This window comes from Hemiscyllium ocellatum, chromosome 15 (genome assembly GCF_020745735.1).
Source record: "Hemiscyllium ocellatum isolate sHemOce1 chromosome 15, sHemOce1.pat.X.cur, whole genome shotgun sequence".
Lineage (NCBI taxonomy): Eukaryota > Metazoa > Chordata > Chondrichthyes > Orectolobiformes > Hemiscylliidae > Hemiscyllium > Hemiscyllium ocellatum.
The window spans coordinates 24,754,887-24,772,080 of NC_083415.1; the positions used below are offsets into that span (position 1 = coordinate 24,754,887).

General features: G+C 40.4%; 1 protein-coding gene across 2 annotated transcripts in view; it reads left to right on the plus strand.

The window, feature by feature from the left end:
- The window catches only part of LOC132822908 (probable phospholipid-transporting ATPase IIA), a 177,516-nt gene that overhangs the window by 63,045 nt on the left and 97,277 nt on the right, over positions 1-17,194 (plus strand). For both annotated transcript variants that reach the window (XM_060836310.1, XM_060836311.1), the window contains 5 exons: positions 2,917-2,997; positions 3,972-4,047; positions 7,447-7,523; positions 11,611-11,771; positions 15,701-15,843. In XM_060836310.1, coding sequence (XP_060692293.1) covers positions 2,917-2,997; positions 3,972-4,047; positions 7,447-7,523; positions 11,611-11,771; positions 15,701-15,843 — 538 coding nt within the window. The remainder of the gene's footprint in view (positions 1-2,916; positions 2,998-3,971; positions 4,048-7,446; positions 7,524-11,610; positions 11,772-15,700; positions 15,844-17,194) is intronic.

A 17,194-nucleotide genomic window follows, 5' to 3' on the forward strand; every position in this document is an offset into this window, starting at 1 on the left:
CACCGCCCCAGCTTGCAAAGCCGCCCTCGCCCCCAACCCCATGCAACACCTCCCCCACCCCCAACACCTCCCCCTGCCCCAAAGCTGTGCAACACCTCCCCCTAGCCCCAAACCCCATCCAGTGCTGCCCCCCTTCTTCCTCTATGAGGCAGCTAGACTGGACACCAACAAGCAATACTAAGTTTGCGAGTGGGTCAGGAAGCAATGGCTTTGATCTTTTTCAATATTTATCTGGTTGGACTTCGAGTTGGACTAAGTCTTGATGTCAGGCAAATGTGGGTGGAGAGAGGAAATGAAGAGTTCAAGCATTGCAAATGTGAATGCTGACCTTCTGGGCACAATTTAAACTTAAAAAATAATGGTTTGGTTCCTTCAAAAGTTAAAGCGCAAAGCTTTTAGAGCGGAAACTCAACCCACTTTGAACCGAACCACTTCTCATTGCAACAGAGGCAGGACGATAGGCAAGAACCAACCTGTTTGTGAGAAATAAGTTCATGGATTAAATAGTAAAATTAGAATGCATGGGGCTTCTGGTTTTAGCCTTCCATGACTGACTTTCACAGACCATGGGAAACTCAGCAGCTTAAACAACAGGAGAGAGCCTGAATCTATAAGCATACGCGGGTTCAGAACTACTCGTGGATCAGGAGGAGTAGGACTATTTCCTACATACCCATCAAGATAACATGTAAGCATCCCCCACCCCCATTCCAGTATCTGATTCCCAGCCTGCACAAACCATGACTGGACTCCAACCTGTCGTTTTCACACTCCCACCTGCCTAGTTTTGTAGGTTTTCATCCTGTTAAGCAGGAGGACCTCAAACTGATAATGGACAGAAGCCCCCACATTAAGGATCCCTACAATTAACTTCTACAGGTCAGTTGAGTTTTTTTTCCATGTTTCCCAACTCCTCAAAAGCATAAAATTTGACCAAAGGCTGGCTCTGAATGATATCTCTAAGGGACACTGCACATATATACAGTAAAAATTTGAAAACCGTGCTTTTGACATTGTGAACTAGTGTGGTATTCTGCTGAAACATCAGTTCAAATATGAAAGAGGCTTAGATTGGGTTTGGCTCCCTACAGGGTGGAAACAGGCCCTTCAGACCAAACCAACTCTCCGAAGAGTAACCCACCCAGACCCATTTCCCTCTGACTAATGTACCTAATACTATGGACAATTCACCTGACCTGCTCATCTTTTGGACTGTGGGAGGAAACCCACACAGAGAGAATGCGCAAACTCCACACAGACAGTCTGTCCAAGGCTGGAATTGAACCTGGGACCCTGGCGCTGTGAGGCAGCAGTGCTAACCACTGAGCCACCGGGGAAATGAAAGATCTTTGCTGCATTCCAATGCTTCTCCTCTGAACTAAGCCTGAACATTTATTCCCAAGCTCAGTCAGGAATCTGGTGAGGGAAAGACCAAAGAGAAAGCATTGGAAAAATAAAGGAGAGTGAATGTATACAGAAAATGGGAAGCTGGGGTGGGGGGTGGTTGAGACACAGACAGCCTGAGCCCAGGGCAACAAAGTAGGGAGAGGCAATGGCACAGAGCAACATGCTCAGAGTACTGGAGGTGCATTGGGAGGGCATGAGTTAAATGAGAGAAGAGCACATTTCTGACCGATGACAGCTCACTTTCTCATGAACATGGGAGCCGTCCATCTGTAAGACCAAACCTGTTTTAATGTTCGTGTGGAAGGTCAATAAGAAGCCTCAAAAAACCCATTATTCAATTTGTATGAAGCAAGTTGGAATTGTATTGTTGCTTCCCAAAGTTAGTGCTATCCTCTAAATGATTAATACAGAGTGCCTCAACTGAAACATATAAAGGTGTCAATCTATAAATAGGAGATTATCTGTGGTTTTTTTGAGCTGTAATACAGCAGCACATAGAATATACAAAAGGCAGGCATTCTGGCTTCATGTACTTACTGCATATCAGGACATTCCCAAAGTGCTCAACCTACATCTTTCTTCCAACAAACAACCATAAATCTTTTGAGCTCATAAAAAAAACTAAATCATGAGTAAATAGACATGGCATTGAACAGAATCTATAAAGTCAATGAAAATAAATCTGTGCTTATTTCCCATGAGTGAAACTAGTTCAGTTTATCTTCATATGGCACCTGTCAGATTATGGTGCTTTTATTTGTCGATGCTAGCAACTACCCAACTTGTGGTTGGGGTACTTTGTTGCCATCATGTGAATCTTAGCCTGAAGAGGCTCTTTTCTGAAATAAGGTGCAGTTTATTGCACGATACCAATCAGGTGCATGCACTTCAGCAAGTTTGGCACTGTTACTAAGATCATGAGGAGACTGAGGATATAGGTCTTCATTGTATGTTCTGCCTCTCTCCCCCCCCCCCCCTCCCAACTCAAACTGGTATGACATCATCAGATTGAGTACCCCAAGCTTTAGTGCATCCTTTAGCCATCTCCATGCTCTGGAAGACCAACATGTTTCAAGCAGACCAAAGAGCGTCTTTCACCAAATTGATGGTACTCCAGGCACAGTCTGTGCTTGGGGCAGGTGCCACCGAGGTCCAGTGTGTAAAGACCACAGTCTAATGTCTTTCTGCTGAAGTTAATTGAGGGTCCATTCAGCTGTTGGGCCTCTCAGTGTCTCAAATATACATAAATAGAGTCTAGTACAAGTAAGAAATTGTGTTTGTTGGATAGAGTCAAACTGAAATCTTTGTTTCTTTCTCCATATGCTACTGTACAGAACAAAACTGCTTCAGTGACTGTGTATATTTTTATGAAAAAGTACATTTTTTATTTTAAAAACAATCAGTTTGAGTGTCGCTCAGTGCAGGCTCTTGCACTGTCTCTATTAGGACCATAACCTAATATAACAGCACACAGATATTATCCTTACTCGGTTTCATTTTAATCCACAGGATCTGTTACAAATACGATCTTATGTTTATGCAGAAGAACCAAACATTGATATTCACAGTTTTATTGGGACTTTCACTCGGGTGAGTTAGTAAGAATTCAGCATTCCCCTATGTTATAGTCGATCAAGTATCATCACCATTCCATTTCAGAATGATTCTACAGGTCGTTCTGCTGTAATGCGACAGTTGCGTTCCTCTGCAACCCTGTGCTGTAGAAAATCGCAATATAGAAAATCACGCTATACAAGATCTCTGTAGAAAATTGCTCTATCTGTTCGATAAGTCTTGTTATCCGAACAGCGTCCACAATTCATCGATTGTATTATAGTCAATTTGTGTTAATGAAACACTTGTTACACCAGAACGACCTGGGTCTTTTCAATTTGTTTTATTTTTCATGAATATGTAGGTGTATCTGTTTTGCGTTATTACAATTTTTTTAATGTCAGTATCTTCTCCCATTGTCTCTTCAAGAGATTGGCTCCTCCCTGTGGCACAGTTCCATTCGGATGGGTCAGTCTCTGAAACCTTATCCAAGTGACTATTATTCATGAGAGTGCCTGAAGTAAATGTATCCTGCTTATTCCACTATGGATTGTACCTGCATTGAGTGCTCTTCTCTCACAATGTTACAATTCATGCAGTTTGAACAAGGATCACTGGACCCAGACCAAAAGTGGAAAACTTTCTCAGTTTTGACCCTTTCCTAATCAAAGGGGCTGCTGACGGTTAACGTGGCCACGGCACCATCCTGTTGCGAACAAGTAATTTGGCACACTGAGGATCAAACACATCTTGGTTCAGAGACTTCAGAAAACTGGGGGATACTCCATTCACTTGGTGATTCTGGCTGGAGTATAATAAAAATAGTAACTTGGTGAGATACCAGGTGTATTGTCCAACTCAGTATATTCAAACTGAAAAATATATGGTTTTAGTCTTCAGATTGATTTGATAATACTTTTAGAGTTTTGTTTGGCAATTAGGGAACAGTGATCATTCAGTATGTTGCAACTATTGAAATTGAAAGAATAATTCTTCATTTTGTGTTTTAGGAGGATAGTGACCCACCAATTAATGAGAGCTTGAGCATAGAGAATACATTATGGGCCAGTACTGTCATTGCCTCTGGTAAGGTGATTTTCTTCTACCCTTGTGGAACAGATAAGGAATCTATGACTTTCTTGTTTAACAATTTGCTGAAACCACCTGATGTGCCTACCGTCAACTGGATCTTGCTGCGAAGTGAATGGATATTTCAGGAGAAGTTGCCTTTATGACAACATTAGCATGGGTTTTTATTATGTGTTTACTAGTACATAATGTGAACGAATGAAGTAAAAACATGTCATTGTATACAAGGTATACATTTGTTTTCTTTTAGAAACAAGCAGCCGTTTGCCAAATGGTTTCAGGACGATCATGGTTGTGTTGTTCATTTTAGTAAAATGGCTTTTGGCAGCACCGTGAAGGCCTACCTGGATTTCACAGGTTAGGCTGCTCCTCTAGTCCATGCAGAGTCCTAGAGAGGAACACACACAGGCATGTCCTTTATATAAGATGAAACCTGTTGATTTGCTGCCAGCATGACATCTCACAGGCTAACCAGCTGAAGTGATTCCAGAATGCTAAGTTTGTGTGAGGTGGGACCCATGCAATGCTGGTGGTGTTCGTAATGAAAATAGCAGCATGACTTAAGAGCAGGAGTAGGCCACTTGGCCCCTGGACCCTGTTCAGCCATTCAATAAGATCACAGTTGATCTGATTATTCGAAATTCATAAGTATCTCTTCACATCTTTGCCTATCACATCTGCCTTAAAAATATTCAGACTTTTCTTTGTTTTGCTATCTTGAGAGAGAGAGAGTTCCAAAGACTCATGGTCGGCTGTGAGAAAACAGAACTCCTCATCTCTGCCTTAAGTGGGAGATCTCTTATTTTTAAACTTCATGCCTTAGTTGTAGTTTAGAGTCCAGTCACCCTTCCTCGGAAGGAGGATCATTGGACCCAAAATGTTAACTCTGCTTTCTCTCCAGTGATGCTGCCAGACCTGCTGAGTTTCTCCAGCTCTTACTGTTTTTGTTTCAGATTTCCCATATCAACAGTTCTTTGTTTTGTTTTACCCTTCATTCTGTATTCTTCTGCTATTCTTCCTTTCCACATCCACCCTGTCAAAACCCCTCACAATCCTGGATGTTTCAAAGAAATTGCTCCTATTTTTTCTGAACTCTAGTGGAAGAGGTTTGAGAGGAGACTTAATTGAGACATGCATGATGATCAGAGGTTTGGATAGGATGGACAGTGAAAGCCTTTTTTCCTCTGGTGATGACTAGTATGAGAGAACATAGCTTTAAATTGAGGGATGTTAGATATAGGACAGATGTCAAAGGTAGTTTCTTTACTCAGAGTAATGGGGCATGGAACACACTGCCTGCAACAAGATTAGACTTGCCAACTTAAGGACATTTAAGTGACCATTGGATAAACATGTGGATGAAAATGGAATAGTGTAGGATAGATGGGCTTCAGATTGATTCCACAGGTCGGCATAACTGAGTTATAATGTTTTATGTTCTATGATACAAGCATAGGCTGTCTGATATTTCATCTTAAGATAGCCTATCTGATGCAGGTACTGGTCTAGTAAACCTTCTTTGAACTGAAACAGTGAGGTGGGTCCTTTCCAGACAGTGTTGTTGCATTCTCCCAGATAAAATGTGAACCAGTTATCCTGTGCCTTTTGCAAACAGATGAAAGTATACAAAGATGGAAAGTTGAGTTGCAGCATTCTGACCAGTGAAAGTATCATCTCAGCAATTCCTGTGGACAGGGCCCATTGCACTGCTGTCCCAGTCTCTTCCTCCAACCAAAACATTTTTTTTGTCGGTATGTGTGTACATGTTATGTGGGAATTTTATAAGTGGGTTAGCGTCTTAACTAGTAGAGTTATATATCATTGTCGATCTGTAGTTAGAATCACCTTATTTGTCATAAATAGTATGTTTTATTTCATACATAAACCTGGTCCATACGTTATTTCAACCTGAGTCTGAAGGACTAGTAAATTGTGAATTTTATATATTTTTATGCAATCTTTAATTTTTGTGATGATTCTGGGAGTAGAGGGACTGGTTTTCAGCTTGCTCCCGAGTGAGGTGTTACATCATCAGCAGCTTACTCATTGAGTTAGATAACAGGATGAGGTTGAACTGAGAGTTGAGAAGAAGCATAAATCAGGAACATGTTGTCATCCTTGATATTCATATCCCATGGGCTCTGCTGCAGCTGGCTATTGTATTTGTAAATTCATTTCATACCACTGTGCTGCGGTGTTTCATCAGTGGCACAAGCAGTTTAACTTCAACATAACCTGAAACTTTTCAGCTTATATGTATTTAAATTAATATTTTATTAATTTAGCTACTGGATATCACTTTTACCTTAATACTTGCAGTACATCTTTGCCCAGTATGTTTTGTATATACTGCTTTCTGACACACTGTGTTCAAAGGGAAATACCATTGTTCCTGTTTTTTTAAGCTATACTGTTTGCTTTTCGCTGTGTATATTTTGTGGCGCATGGAGAGATCTTTTTGCTGGACCCCTCAAGCAGCCATTCTTGCCCAGCATGCATTCCAGTTAATAATCATCCCACCGATATTTTGTAAACTATATGGTGTATAGCCCTAAAATAATATAATACAGCCCAGTGTCAAAACCGTGTTAACAAAATGTCAAAGTTTGGCTCTTAATAATGACCTTCTATTCTCTTGAAGCGTGACTGTGTTGAAAAACAATGCTGGCTGTATATTTCCCCAATACATAGTTGCTAAGTTGTAAGGTCAAATGTGATCGAGCAATTGGGTAATTACTCCATTCTGATTTACAAATACTGAAATGCCTCTTTGTTCAAATTGCCATGTGTGGATTGCTGGTGCAGTGAAGTCTGTAGGACTTTCCTTTTCTGAAGCAAACCTGGAATCCCTGGGATTGGAATTTTGTGAAAGTAATGCTGATCTGTTTTATCCACTCCTAGTTCCCCTTTCCCTTGCTGTATATTTTCATCTTTGTTCCCCCATCCTGCCTCTCCCTTTTATACTTTCTTGCCATCTTTTTACCTTTTTCCAATGTCAGGATCTTTATAGCCAGCTGAAACATCCTCACTGCTGTCAGCTGAAACCAGTTTACTTCACAAAGGTCATCGATCGACACTAAGTCTTTTGTAAAAACAAATAAATCAGATGTTGGAGATCGGAAATAAAATAGAAAGTAATGGAATTACACAGCAATATCTCCAGAATGCCATATGGAGCTAACATTTTGAGCATAAAATCCTTGGGACATTTCTATCTTGCCTAATATTGTACAATGTGAATGTTCACATGCACTTAGGAAAAGCAAAATACATCATATTGGCCATTACAGTATCTATTGAACCTGTGGAACAGACTGATTTTAATCAGTTCTTTAGAACAAAATGTATTTCTGGCTCTCGCTTACTTGTGTTTTATTGATGTAATCTGTTTCCCAGGTACTGCAGTGGGTGTTGTTATCTACACAGGCAAAGAGATGAGAAGTGTTATGAATACCTCTCACCCAAAAAGCAAGGTACGGTTTGAAAATCTTGGTGTAGAACAAATTTAGCAACAAGGCCCATGTTTGTTTCTCCTTGTAAATCTCCATCCATTGCAAATTACTGGGAGAATTTTTTAATGTTCATATTATCTGTGAAATTGTATTTCATGTATATTTTAGATTTCCCTAACAACTAGTACAGAGAGCCATTTCTCATTTGTTTTTGATGATTTCTAAACACCAGTATTTAGAAAAGGTTTCACAGTATTTATGCAAAGTTTTAATGATTTTACTTTTGTTGATTTGATATAATGTAAATACTGAAAGATAAAATTAAGCCATCAGAGGTATACTCTGTAATGGTGCCAGTGACATTTTAAAATAAAACCATGAGATGAAAGCTGGGTGACTTCTCAGCTGCCGGAGATATTCCCATTTCTCAAGAAGCCAAGGACTGGATTGGCAGGAATACCAACCCATTAAAATCTCATGGGCTTTATCTACTGGTTGTACAGCTTTCGAAAAGATATCTGTGTAGTCTCAATGGGAAATGCATGCTAATTTCCTTTTGGGGAAATGAATTGTGAGCAGCTTAAAACAGCTCCTAATGGGGAAAGGTGCATCCAAACCCAGATTGTTCATTTCACTTACACAAGGTACAGGATGTCAGACATGGCTACATATCACACTGGATGCTGTTCAGAAGTTTGGGCAAAGGTGCATTGCAGAAATTGAATAGAGGGACTTTCACTTTGCGTAGATGTCTTATGTTTAATATTGGGCACTCTACGTTAAGATGGAGTTCTTGAAACCATTCAGGTTCCACTGTTCAGTAATAATTACCTCTAACTTGGTGAACACAGAATTTTAAACAAATCTCACCAAACAATTGCTTGGTAGTACAGAACTTAAATATTGCTAACAAGAAGCATGAAGTCAAAGTTTTCATCTTGCACTCATTAGGAGTGATATTTACAGAAAACCAACTTCAGGAAGAATTTATATAGCTTGAGAAAAGATTGATGACTTGTTGGACTATGAAAGGCATGGAGATACAACAGGCAAGTTGGCTGTGATTGTTCATGGCACTTCCATTGGAACATATTTGGGTTTAGCACTCTGCATTGCCTTGTACTCGGTTAAAAAGGTACATTTCATCAACCTGTTCCTTTTGGACTGTTCACATGTTACAATGAAATTGATTTCAATCATAGAGCTGTATGCATAGCATGGAAACAGACCCTTCTGTTGACCAGATATCCTACATAAACTGTCCATGCTGACCAGGTATCCTACACTAATCTAGTCCCATATCCCTCTATGCCCTTCTTATTCATATAACCAGCCTTTTAAATGCTGCAATTGTACCAGCCTCCACCACTTTCTCCAGCAGCTCATTCCATACACGCATCATCCTCTGCGAAAAAAAAAATTGCCCCTAAGGTCCCTTTTCCCTTTTAAACCTTTCCCCTCTCACCTTAAACCTATGCCCTCTGGTTTTGGAATCTCCCACCCCCAGGAAAAGATTTTGTCTATTCATAGTATCCATGCCCCTTATGATTTTATAAACCTCTGTAAAGTCACCCCTCAGCCTCCGACACTGCAGGGAAAATAGCCCCAACCTAATCGGCTTCTCCCTCTAGCTCAAACCCTCTGACCCCGGAAACAACCTTGTGAATCGTTTCTGAACCCTTCCAAGTTTCACAACATTCTTCCTATAGGAGGGAGATCAAAATCACACTCAGTATTCCATAAGTGGCCTAACCAATGTCATGTACAGCCACAACATGACCTCCCAACTCCTATACTCAATGCACTGACCAATAAAGGCAACTGGAACAAACGCCTTCTTCACTATCCTACCTATCTGCGACTCCACTTTCAAGGAGCTATGAACCTGAACTCCAAGGTCTCTTTGTTCAGCAACACTCTCCAGGGCCTTACCATTAAGTATATAAGTCCTGCTAAGATTTGCTTTCCCAAAATGCAGCACCTCGTATTTACTTAAATTAAACTCCATCTGCCACTCCTCAGCCTTTGGCCCATCAGATCAAGATCCTGTTATAATTTTCTTCACTGTCCACAACACCTCCATTTTTGGTGCCATCTACAAACTTACTAACTATACCTCTTATGTTCACATCCACAGTGGTTAGCACTGCTGCCTCACAGCGCCAGAGACCCGAGTTCAATTCCCGCCTCAGGCGACTGACTGTGTGGAGTTTGCACATTCTCCCCGTATCTGCGTGGGTTTCCTTCGGGTGCTCCGGTTTCCTCCCACAGTCCAAAGATGTGCAGGTCAGGTGAATTGGCCATGCTAAATTGCCCATAGTGAAGGGGTAAGTGTAGGGGTATGGGTGGGTTACGCTTCGGCAGGTCAGTGTGGACTTGTTGGGCCAAAGGGCCTGTTTCCACACTGTAAGTAATCTAATCTAAATCTTAAAAAAAAGCAGTGCAGCCAACAATGGTCCATGTGACACACCACTGATCACAGGCCTCCAGTCTGAAAAGCACCCCTCCACCACCACCTTCTGTCTTCTACCTTCGAGCCAGTTCTGTATCCATCTGGCTAGTTCTCCCTGTATTCCATGTGATCTAACCTTGCTAACTAGTCTACCACATGCAATGTTGTCAAATGCTTTACTGAAATCCACATAGATCATGTCCACCACTCTGCCCTCCTCAGTCCTCTTTGTTACTACTTCGAAAAACTCAATCAAGTTTGTGAGACATGATTTCCCACAACAAAGCCCTGTCGATTATCCCTAATCAGCCTTTGCCTTTCCAAATACACATACATCCTGTCCCTCAGGATTCAGTCCATAACTTGCCCACGGAAATAAAGTGAGGAAATGTTGTGGAAACCCAGCAGTTCTGGCATCATCTGCAGAGAGAGAAACCGAATTAATGTTTTGAATCCAGTTTGATTCTTCTTTATATTGAAAGGGGTTGGCAAAGCATTCGGTTTATGCTGCAGAAATAGTTTAAAATTAGATTAGATTAGATTAGATTACTTACAGTGTGGAAACAGGCCCTTCGGCCCAACAAGTCCTCACCGACCCACCGAAGCGCAACCCACCCATACCCCTACATTTACTCCTTACCTAACACTACGGGCAATTTAGCATGGCCAATTCACCTGATCCACACATCTTTGGACTGTGGGAGGAAACCAGAGCACCCAGAGGAAACCCACGCAGACTCGGGGAGAACGTGCAAACTCCACACAGTCAGTCGCCTGAGTCAGGAATTGAACCCGGGTCTCAGGCGCTGTGAGACAGCAGTGCTAACCACTGTGCCACCGTGCCGCCAAAATATAGCTGACGTCGCTGTAAATAGCACACAACATGTCTGATCCATGTGTTTTAAATAGACATGATATCCCATCATACAAGCAAAAAATAACTAATGTTAAGCAACTTTTCCTGCTACTAAATCTTTTTAAGAGTTTATTCCTCATGTAGGGAGGAGCACCAGTTAACTTTGACCTAATGCCTTTTCTCATATATTCACCACAAGGTGGCAGTAGGAAGAGCACCAAATCTGCTATTCTGCATGGGACTGAAACCAGGATTAGGCCAGTGATATCTATCATTTTTTGGATTAGTGGTGCTGGAAGAGCACAGCAGTTCAGGCAGCATCCGAGGAGCAGCAAAATTGACATTTAGGACAAAAGCTCTTCATCAGGAATAAAAATGAAGGGCTTTTGCCCAAAACGTCAATTTTGCTACTCCTTGGATGCTGCCTGAACTGCTGTGCTCTTCCAGCACCACTAATCCAAAATCTGGTTTCCAGCATCTGCAGTCATTGTTTTTACCTAGTTGGTTTTAACCAGCAATATCTATCAGTCTAACTCAGAACCAGGAATTATGTCAACAAAGAAATTACACCAAAACATGGACACTTTGGTGTCTCTTGTTGGTTAGCAACTTTGCCTATTGTAGCCATATCTCTGAAAAAAGAATTCTTGATCACAGGCAAGATAGCTGCCACTTCTCAATAGATAAAAATAGTGAATGCATGTCACATTTTTCACATCAAAATATTTTTCTGGAGAGCTAAATTTATGAATCTACATGCAAAGTAGAACTTTTGTTGATTTTAATTTTTCTTCTTCTAGATGGGACGGTTTGACCTGGAGGTGAACTGTTTGATGAAGATTTTGTTTGTTGCTTTGGTGGTGTTGTCGCTTGTCATGGTTTCCCTGCAGCACTTCCGGGGTCGCTGGTATCTCCACTTGTTTCGCTTCTTCCTTCTGTTTTCCCAAATTGTTCCAATCAGGTAAAATGTGGTCTGTTTCTTACTGCCAAAAACGACCTTTTTAAAGGTTTTTGGTTTACAGTTTCCTTTTCTGTGTCCACTGTCCCATCAGTTTACACCTTACATATATGCTCCAATTTAGTATTACAGAGCATCCTCCGATTATCCAGCATTCGATTAACTGAATATCAGATTATCCGGCAAGATCGCAATGTCCTGATGCTCGGCTAAACTATATTATCCGGAATTTGATTAACCGAATGAAATACTCCCCGCCCGTGTCCTTCGGATAATCGAGGTTCCTCTGTATTGGAAATTTTGAATTGTTTTCTAATTTCTGAATCATGGATGCACTTGGTAAACAATAATGTCAGCACCAAGCCCTTCAGAACACCATTCCCATTACATCGGATCTGAACAGAAGCAATGCAGTGAATGTGGAATATTCGAGCTTTCAGAAGGTCTTTGGTGTGCGCACATTTATGACACAACTGTGTGACACAATTGACTCTAGGCAGCTAATTTGCCAAATGGCTATAAAGTAGAAAGTCCGAGATAAGAGTTATTTCACAGGATAACAGATTGAATGATTGATGTAGAGCTGAGGTCTGAGTGGGCTGTGTTGAAATTTGAAGATGATACCAAGTCGGAGGAAATAACTGGATTTTGGAAGACCAACCCAAAAAGATGATAAGACACAAACAGCTTTGCAACATGGATAGATAATTGGAAAACAAAATTAATTATGGTGAAAGGAAAGGAATGATGCAAACTGGTAGGAGAAATGTAAAGCTCTTCATTATTTGGAAGGTGTACTGAATCAATCGAACAGAGAGATTTGGAAATGTGTTTATGCAAATCATTACTATAGGCAACACAACTTGGTTAAGGTTAAAAGTGTCCAGACAAGATCGTGGAATTAGTTTCAGGTGGAAAAGAATACAAAATCAAGTGGATTATGTTAAATTTATAGAAAACCTTTTGTTGCAGTGCACTGGAAGTGTTCTTATCTCTCTATCCTAAGAGGTATGTAGGAAATCAAGAGATTTCCTGAGTAGTTCAGCTTGCACTCTTGTATTTTCTTAACCTATTTGAGAATGTTGCATGTTTTATTTTGAGGATTTATTCAGTGCTGACAGAAAAAAAAGCCTTGAAACATTGACGACGGTGCAGAAAATATTTACAAAGTTGTTGTAGAAATAAAAGAGCACAATTGCCGCCAAAATAAATAATGATGACATTGGACCCAAGTATTTTGATGATTTCTGCAAAAGAGAAAACCTGAGTGAAGGCTTCCCTGGTTATGGAAGTGTTTCATCAGGTAAATGTGGATAATCCTAGAAAAAGGAGGCACAAGTGTAAAGAAAGCACTAACAGCACAAGTAACAAATTTAGACATTCTTCCGACCCAGAATGTGGATACGTGGGGTGGTTGAAGCAGAAAGTATCAGTGCATTTATGTTGTTTATTCAACGCAATACTCCACTGTCAGTGCCCTGCACTTTTTTTGGGTGGTTGATTTTTACAAAAGTGGAACAAAATGTTCTCTTCATTGTTGTTGCTTATTTCAGTAAGCTTAAAAACAAGCACCCTAAGCATTAAATCAATTATTTACCTTCTCTTTAGATCTGCATTTCTTTTTCTTGCTGTATTCTCCCATTCCTTTCATGAAGGAGTTAACCCTGGGAATGATTACCTCCCAGGGCCTTGCCCAGTCCAGTTTTTCTAAATACACCTATCAAAACATTTAATAACATCTGCAATAACATTTGTATATGTACTAATTTTAAAGTTCTGGCAGTAGTACTTCCCTGCAATCTTGCATCTCCCAGCTGAAATCTCCAAATATTTGCCTGAGAGATATGTTTGTTAGATTACAACAGCCTCACTGGCAAGATTTGTATAAAGAACAAAAGCTGTGGCGTTTTATTTAGCTTCTCTTACCGGCGGGAAGCAGTAAGGCATGGGAAATGAGGAAGTTGAGAATCTCAACTCTGGAGTTTGAATTCAATCGTGCGTTTGTGCTTGAAAACTTAAACGCCATTCTGATTGCTGGGCTGGGCTTTCAGTTTATCAGGAAGTAGTAGAGTGAAGGTCACTGGAGAAGGATAATCTGATGTGTGGGGCAGTAGGAGCAAGGCATGATGTTTGGAAAGGGAGGGAATTTGATGTCATTATCACAAGGATGATTAAGGATCCTGGGGAGACCAGCAGGCTTGTAGGAGAGGTTGGAGTTGGGGCGAGGAGGAGATATTATCAATAATTGGGTGTGGAGTTGCTGAGAGCTTGATTGTGGGAGGTTTTCCTGTATCCAAAAAGGTTGTGAGAAAAGCACTCCCCACCTGTATTTGACAGCCTGTCATTGAATTCAATAGAGGAATGACAATGAGACTTGCAACCGCATCATAAAGCTTCATGTCCTAACCTGCCCAATCAATGCAGCCTGGTTATCCACACACCATCTGACTTCCAGTAAAACCATAGGACATAGAGTGGATGTAGACCATTTGCCCACTGAGTCTGCACTTCCATTCAATGGGCTCATGGCTAATTTGATAATCCTGAACTCCACTTTTCTGCCTTATACCTGTAAACCTTGATTCCCTTACGGACTTGAAATCTGTTTGTCTCAGCTTTGACTATAGTTAATGACCAAAAATCGAAAGCCCTTTGTGGTTTTAAAAAAAAGTTGATAAATTGACTACTGTCTGAGAAAAAAAACTTACATTTCTTTATCTTAAACGGGTGACCCTCCTTCCACTCAAGTCTCCCCTGGCTCTAGACTCTTCCCACAAGGAAACAACCTCTCTGCATCTACCATGACAAGCCTATAAGGATCTTGTATATTTCTACAAGGTCTCCTCTCATTCTTCTGAGCTGTAGTGAGTGCAAGCCCAACCTCCTCAGGCTTTCCTCACAAGAATGTCCCTCAGACCCAGCATCAACCTAATGAATACTCTTTGAGCTGCCTTCAATGCCAGTATATTTTTTCTTCCATAAGGGAACCAAAGTAGTATTCTAGATATTGTCTGTCGAATGCTTTATATAGTTTAGCAAGAGCTCCTTCTTATAGTTATAATATTTTATATTGGTATCTAAATGTTTTAAAACCTAAGGTGCATAGGTTGGAGGACAGTTTGGGTCAAGATGAAGTTTTAAAACTCTATCTTCCCACATAGTGTAAACTCATCAGATTTCCTTTTGAAGTAATGGTTCTATTGACTCTCCAGGAAGAACCTAGACTGAATCATCTCAGCTGTGTAAGATAATCCTTACAAGAGTAAAATTCAAGGTGCTGTAACACATCTTAATCTTAGTAGGTTGAAGAGGCGGGGGGGTTGGGGGGGGGGCAAAAATTGAGCCGATTTCTAACCTTGTCAAAGTTTGACAATCCTTGTTGAAAATATCCAGGATAAGGGAAGAATTGAACAGAAACAGAAATTGCTGGGAAAACTCAGCAGGTCAGATAGCATCTGTGGGATGAAAGTGGAATTAATGTTTCGGGTTCAGTGACCCTTCAGAACAGTGAGAATGTGATATGGCTTGAGCTGTAATTTTCCATTGAGTTTGGGTAGTTGTTTGAAACTTACTGGATTAAGGCTTGTGCATGTTTAGGTGAAGCACTCTATAGTTACTAGAGGGTTCCTGAAATCCATTTTAACATAGGTTTACATGTCTTTGAGATGCGGAAGGGAGAAAAGAAAAAGAAATGCTCTGTGGTTATATCATTTCCACTGAAGCTTATCTGATTTGTTAATTATAAATTGGAAACCACACCAAATATGTTCTACCATATTTGCATTTGTAGCCCAAAACTAATTGGTCACACCTTCTTCTGTATTTACATAAATGTTCATATATTCAGTACACTCACCAGTACCTGGATGTTTGTGACAAGATATATTGTGATCTGTTTTGTTATCGGAATTTATTCTTTCTGATCTCTGCAGTATACGTGTTAACCTGGACATGGGAAAGATGGTCTACAGCTTGATGATTAGGAAAGACTCTAAAATTCCTGGCACATTGGTACGGGCCAGTACCATTCCAGAACAGCTTGGGAGAATATCTTATGTACTCACAGACAAGACAGGTAATGGCTATCTTTTTGGGATTGTACTCACTCACTTGCCATGGAGAAGCTGATAAGACGGTTTAATAATATGATACAAAGGAGAGCAGTGTTTAGTTGGGAATTGAAAAGTTGGGACTCTTCATCAAAGCACAAAACTTGATGCTCAAGACTGAGAGAGGCTTTGAAAAATAGTTTGGACCGGCTTCTATTTCCATTACTCAGTCAATAATTAATGGCCATAAAGTTAAGATCATCCTCAAAAGAATAGATTAAAAAAAAATGCTCAGAGGTAGGACATGAAATTTTGTATCAGCAGCAGAGAAAGCAGGATCTGTAAAAGTGCAAGAAATTTTGAGACCAAAGACATAAAAGGGACATGAAGGATTAGGTTATGTTAAAAAGCCTTTCAGAGACCAGTACGGGCACTTCGGACTGAATGGCTTCCTCTGTACTGTACAATTGTGTGACTTATAACATGAAAGCTAAGAATGAATCTAAGTCATAGCATCCTGTATCGCCCCAGCAACTTTCTCATAATAAGCTGTCTGCCTCAGAAGAAGTATTGAATAAAATCTGAGACAAAATAAACATAGATGACTGAGCAATTCCCAAAGGAAGTGATATACTTCATTTCTCCTTTCTGTTGATTATCCTGAAATCACCCTGTTCCCTTATTCCTTTGGGTAGTTTTTTAGTTTGTGATCACTAGACCAAAATATTATTTCAGGCTTGAATGTTGTTGTTTTAAAGACAGACAGACAGAATTTCTCTTTTATGTTCTTGGGTGCTGTATATCCTTCCATAGTAAACTAATGAAGTTACTCTTCAATGACTAGATCACAATTTTAAACATTTTGAGCTTAGAAAAGCCAAAGTGAGTGACGAAAGGATGATGGAGTTCTGTACTTTCCCATCTTGAGGGGAAGCAGTCAAAAAAACCCTGCTGCTTCTCAATTTTTCTGACAAATAAGGAGAGGAAATATGCACTGAATGGTAAAGCATTAACAGAAGAAGAAGCATAAACACCTTTAGAGATTCAGATTTACTGATCTTTTAATGGAGGGAATAAGTTGATGAGGCTGAAAAAATGGATATAGTCCATTTGATGTTAGAAACAAATCATTGGAGGTCTAAGACAGAAAAACATCTTCAGTTCGGGCTACATTCAATTCTAAAAAGATGGCAACGTGCCAGAGAGGAAATACACTAAGGTGGTACTAGGGATAAAGTTTTTCTGGCATAACTGTGTTCTGGGGTTGGATTTTCAAAACAGGGTTGGAGACCTGTTGCCTCAATGACATTCCATCACCAATGTGGTGGTGCTTATTGTAGAAACCCCTAATTGGGCCAACGGCAATGTCAGCAGCCA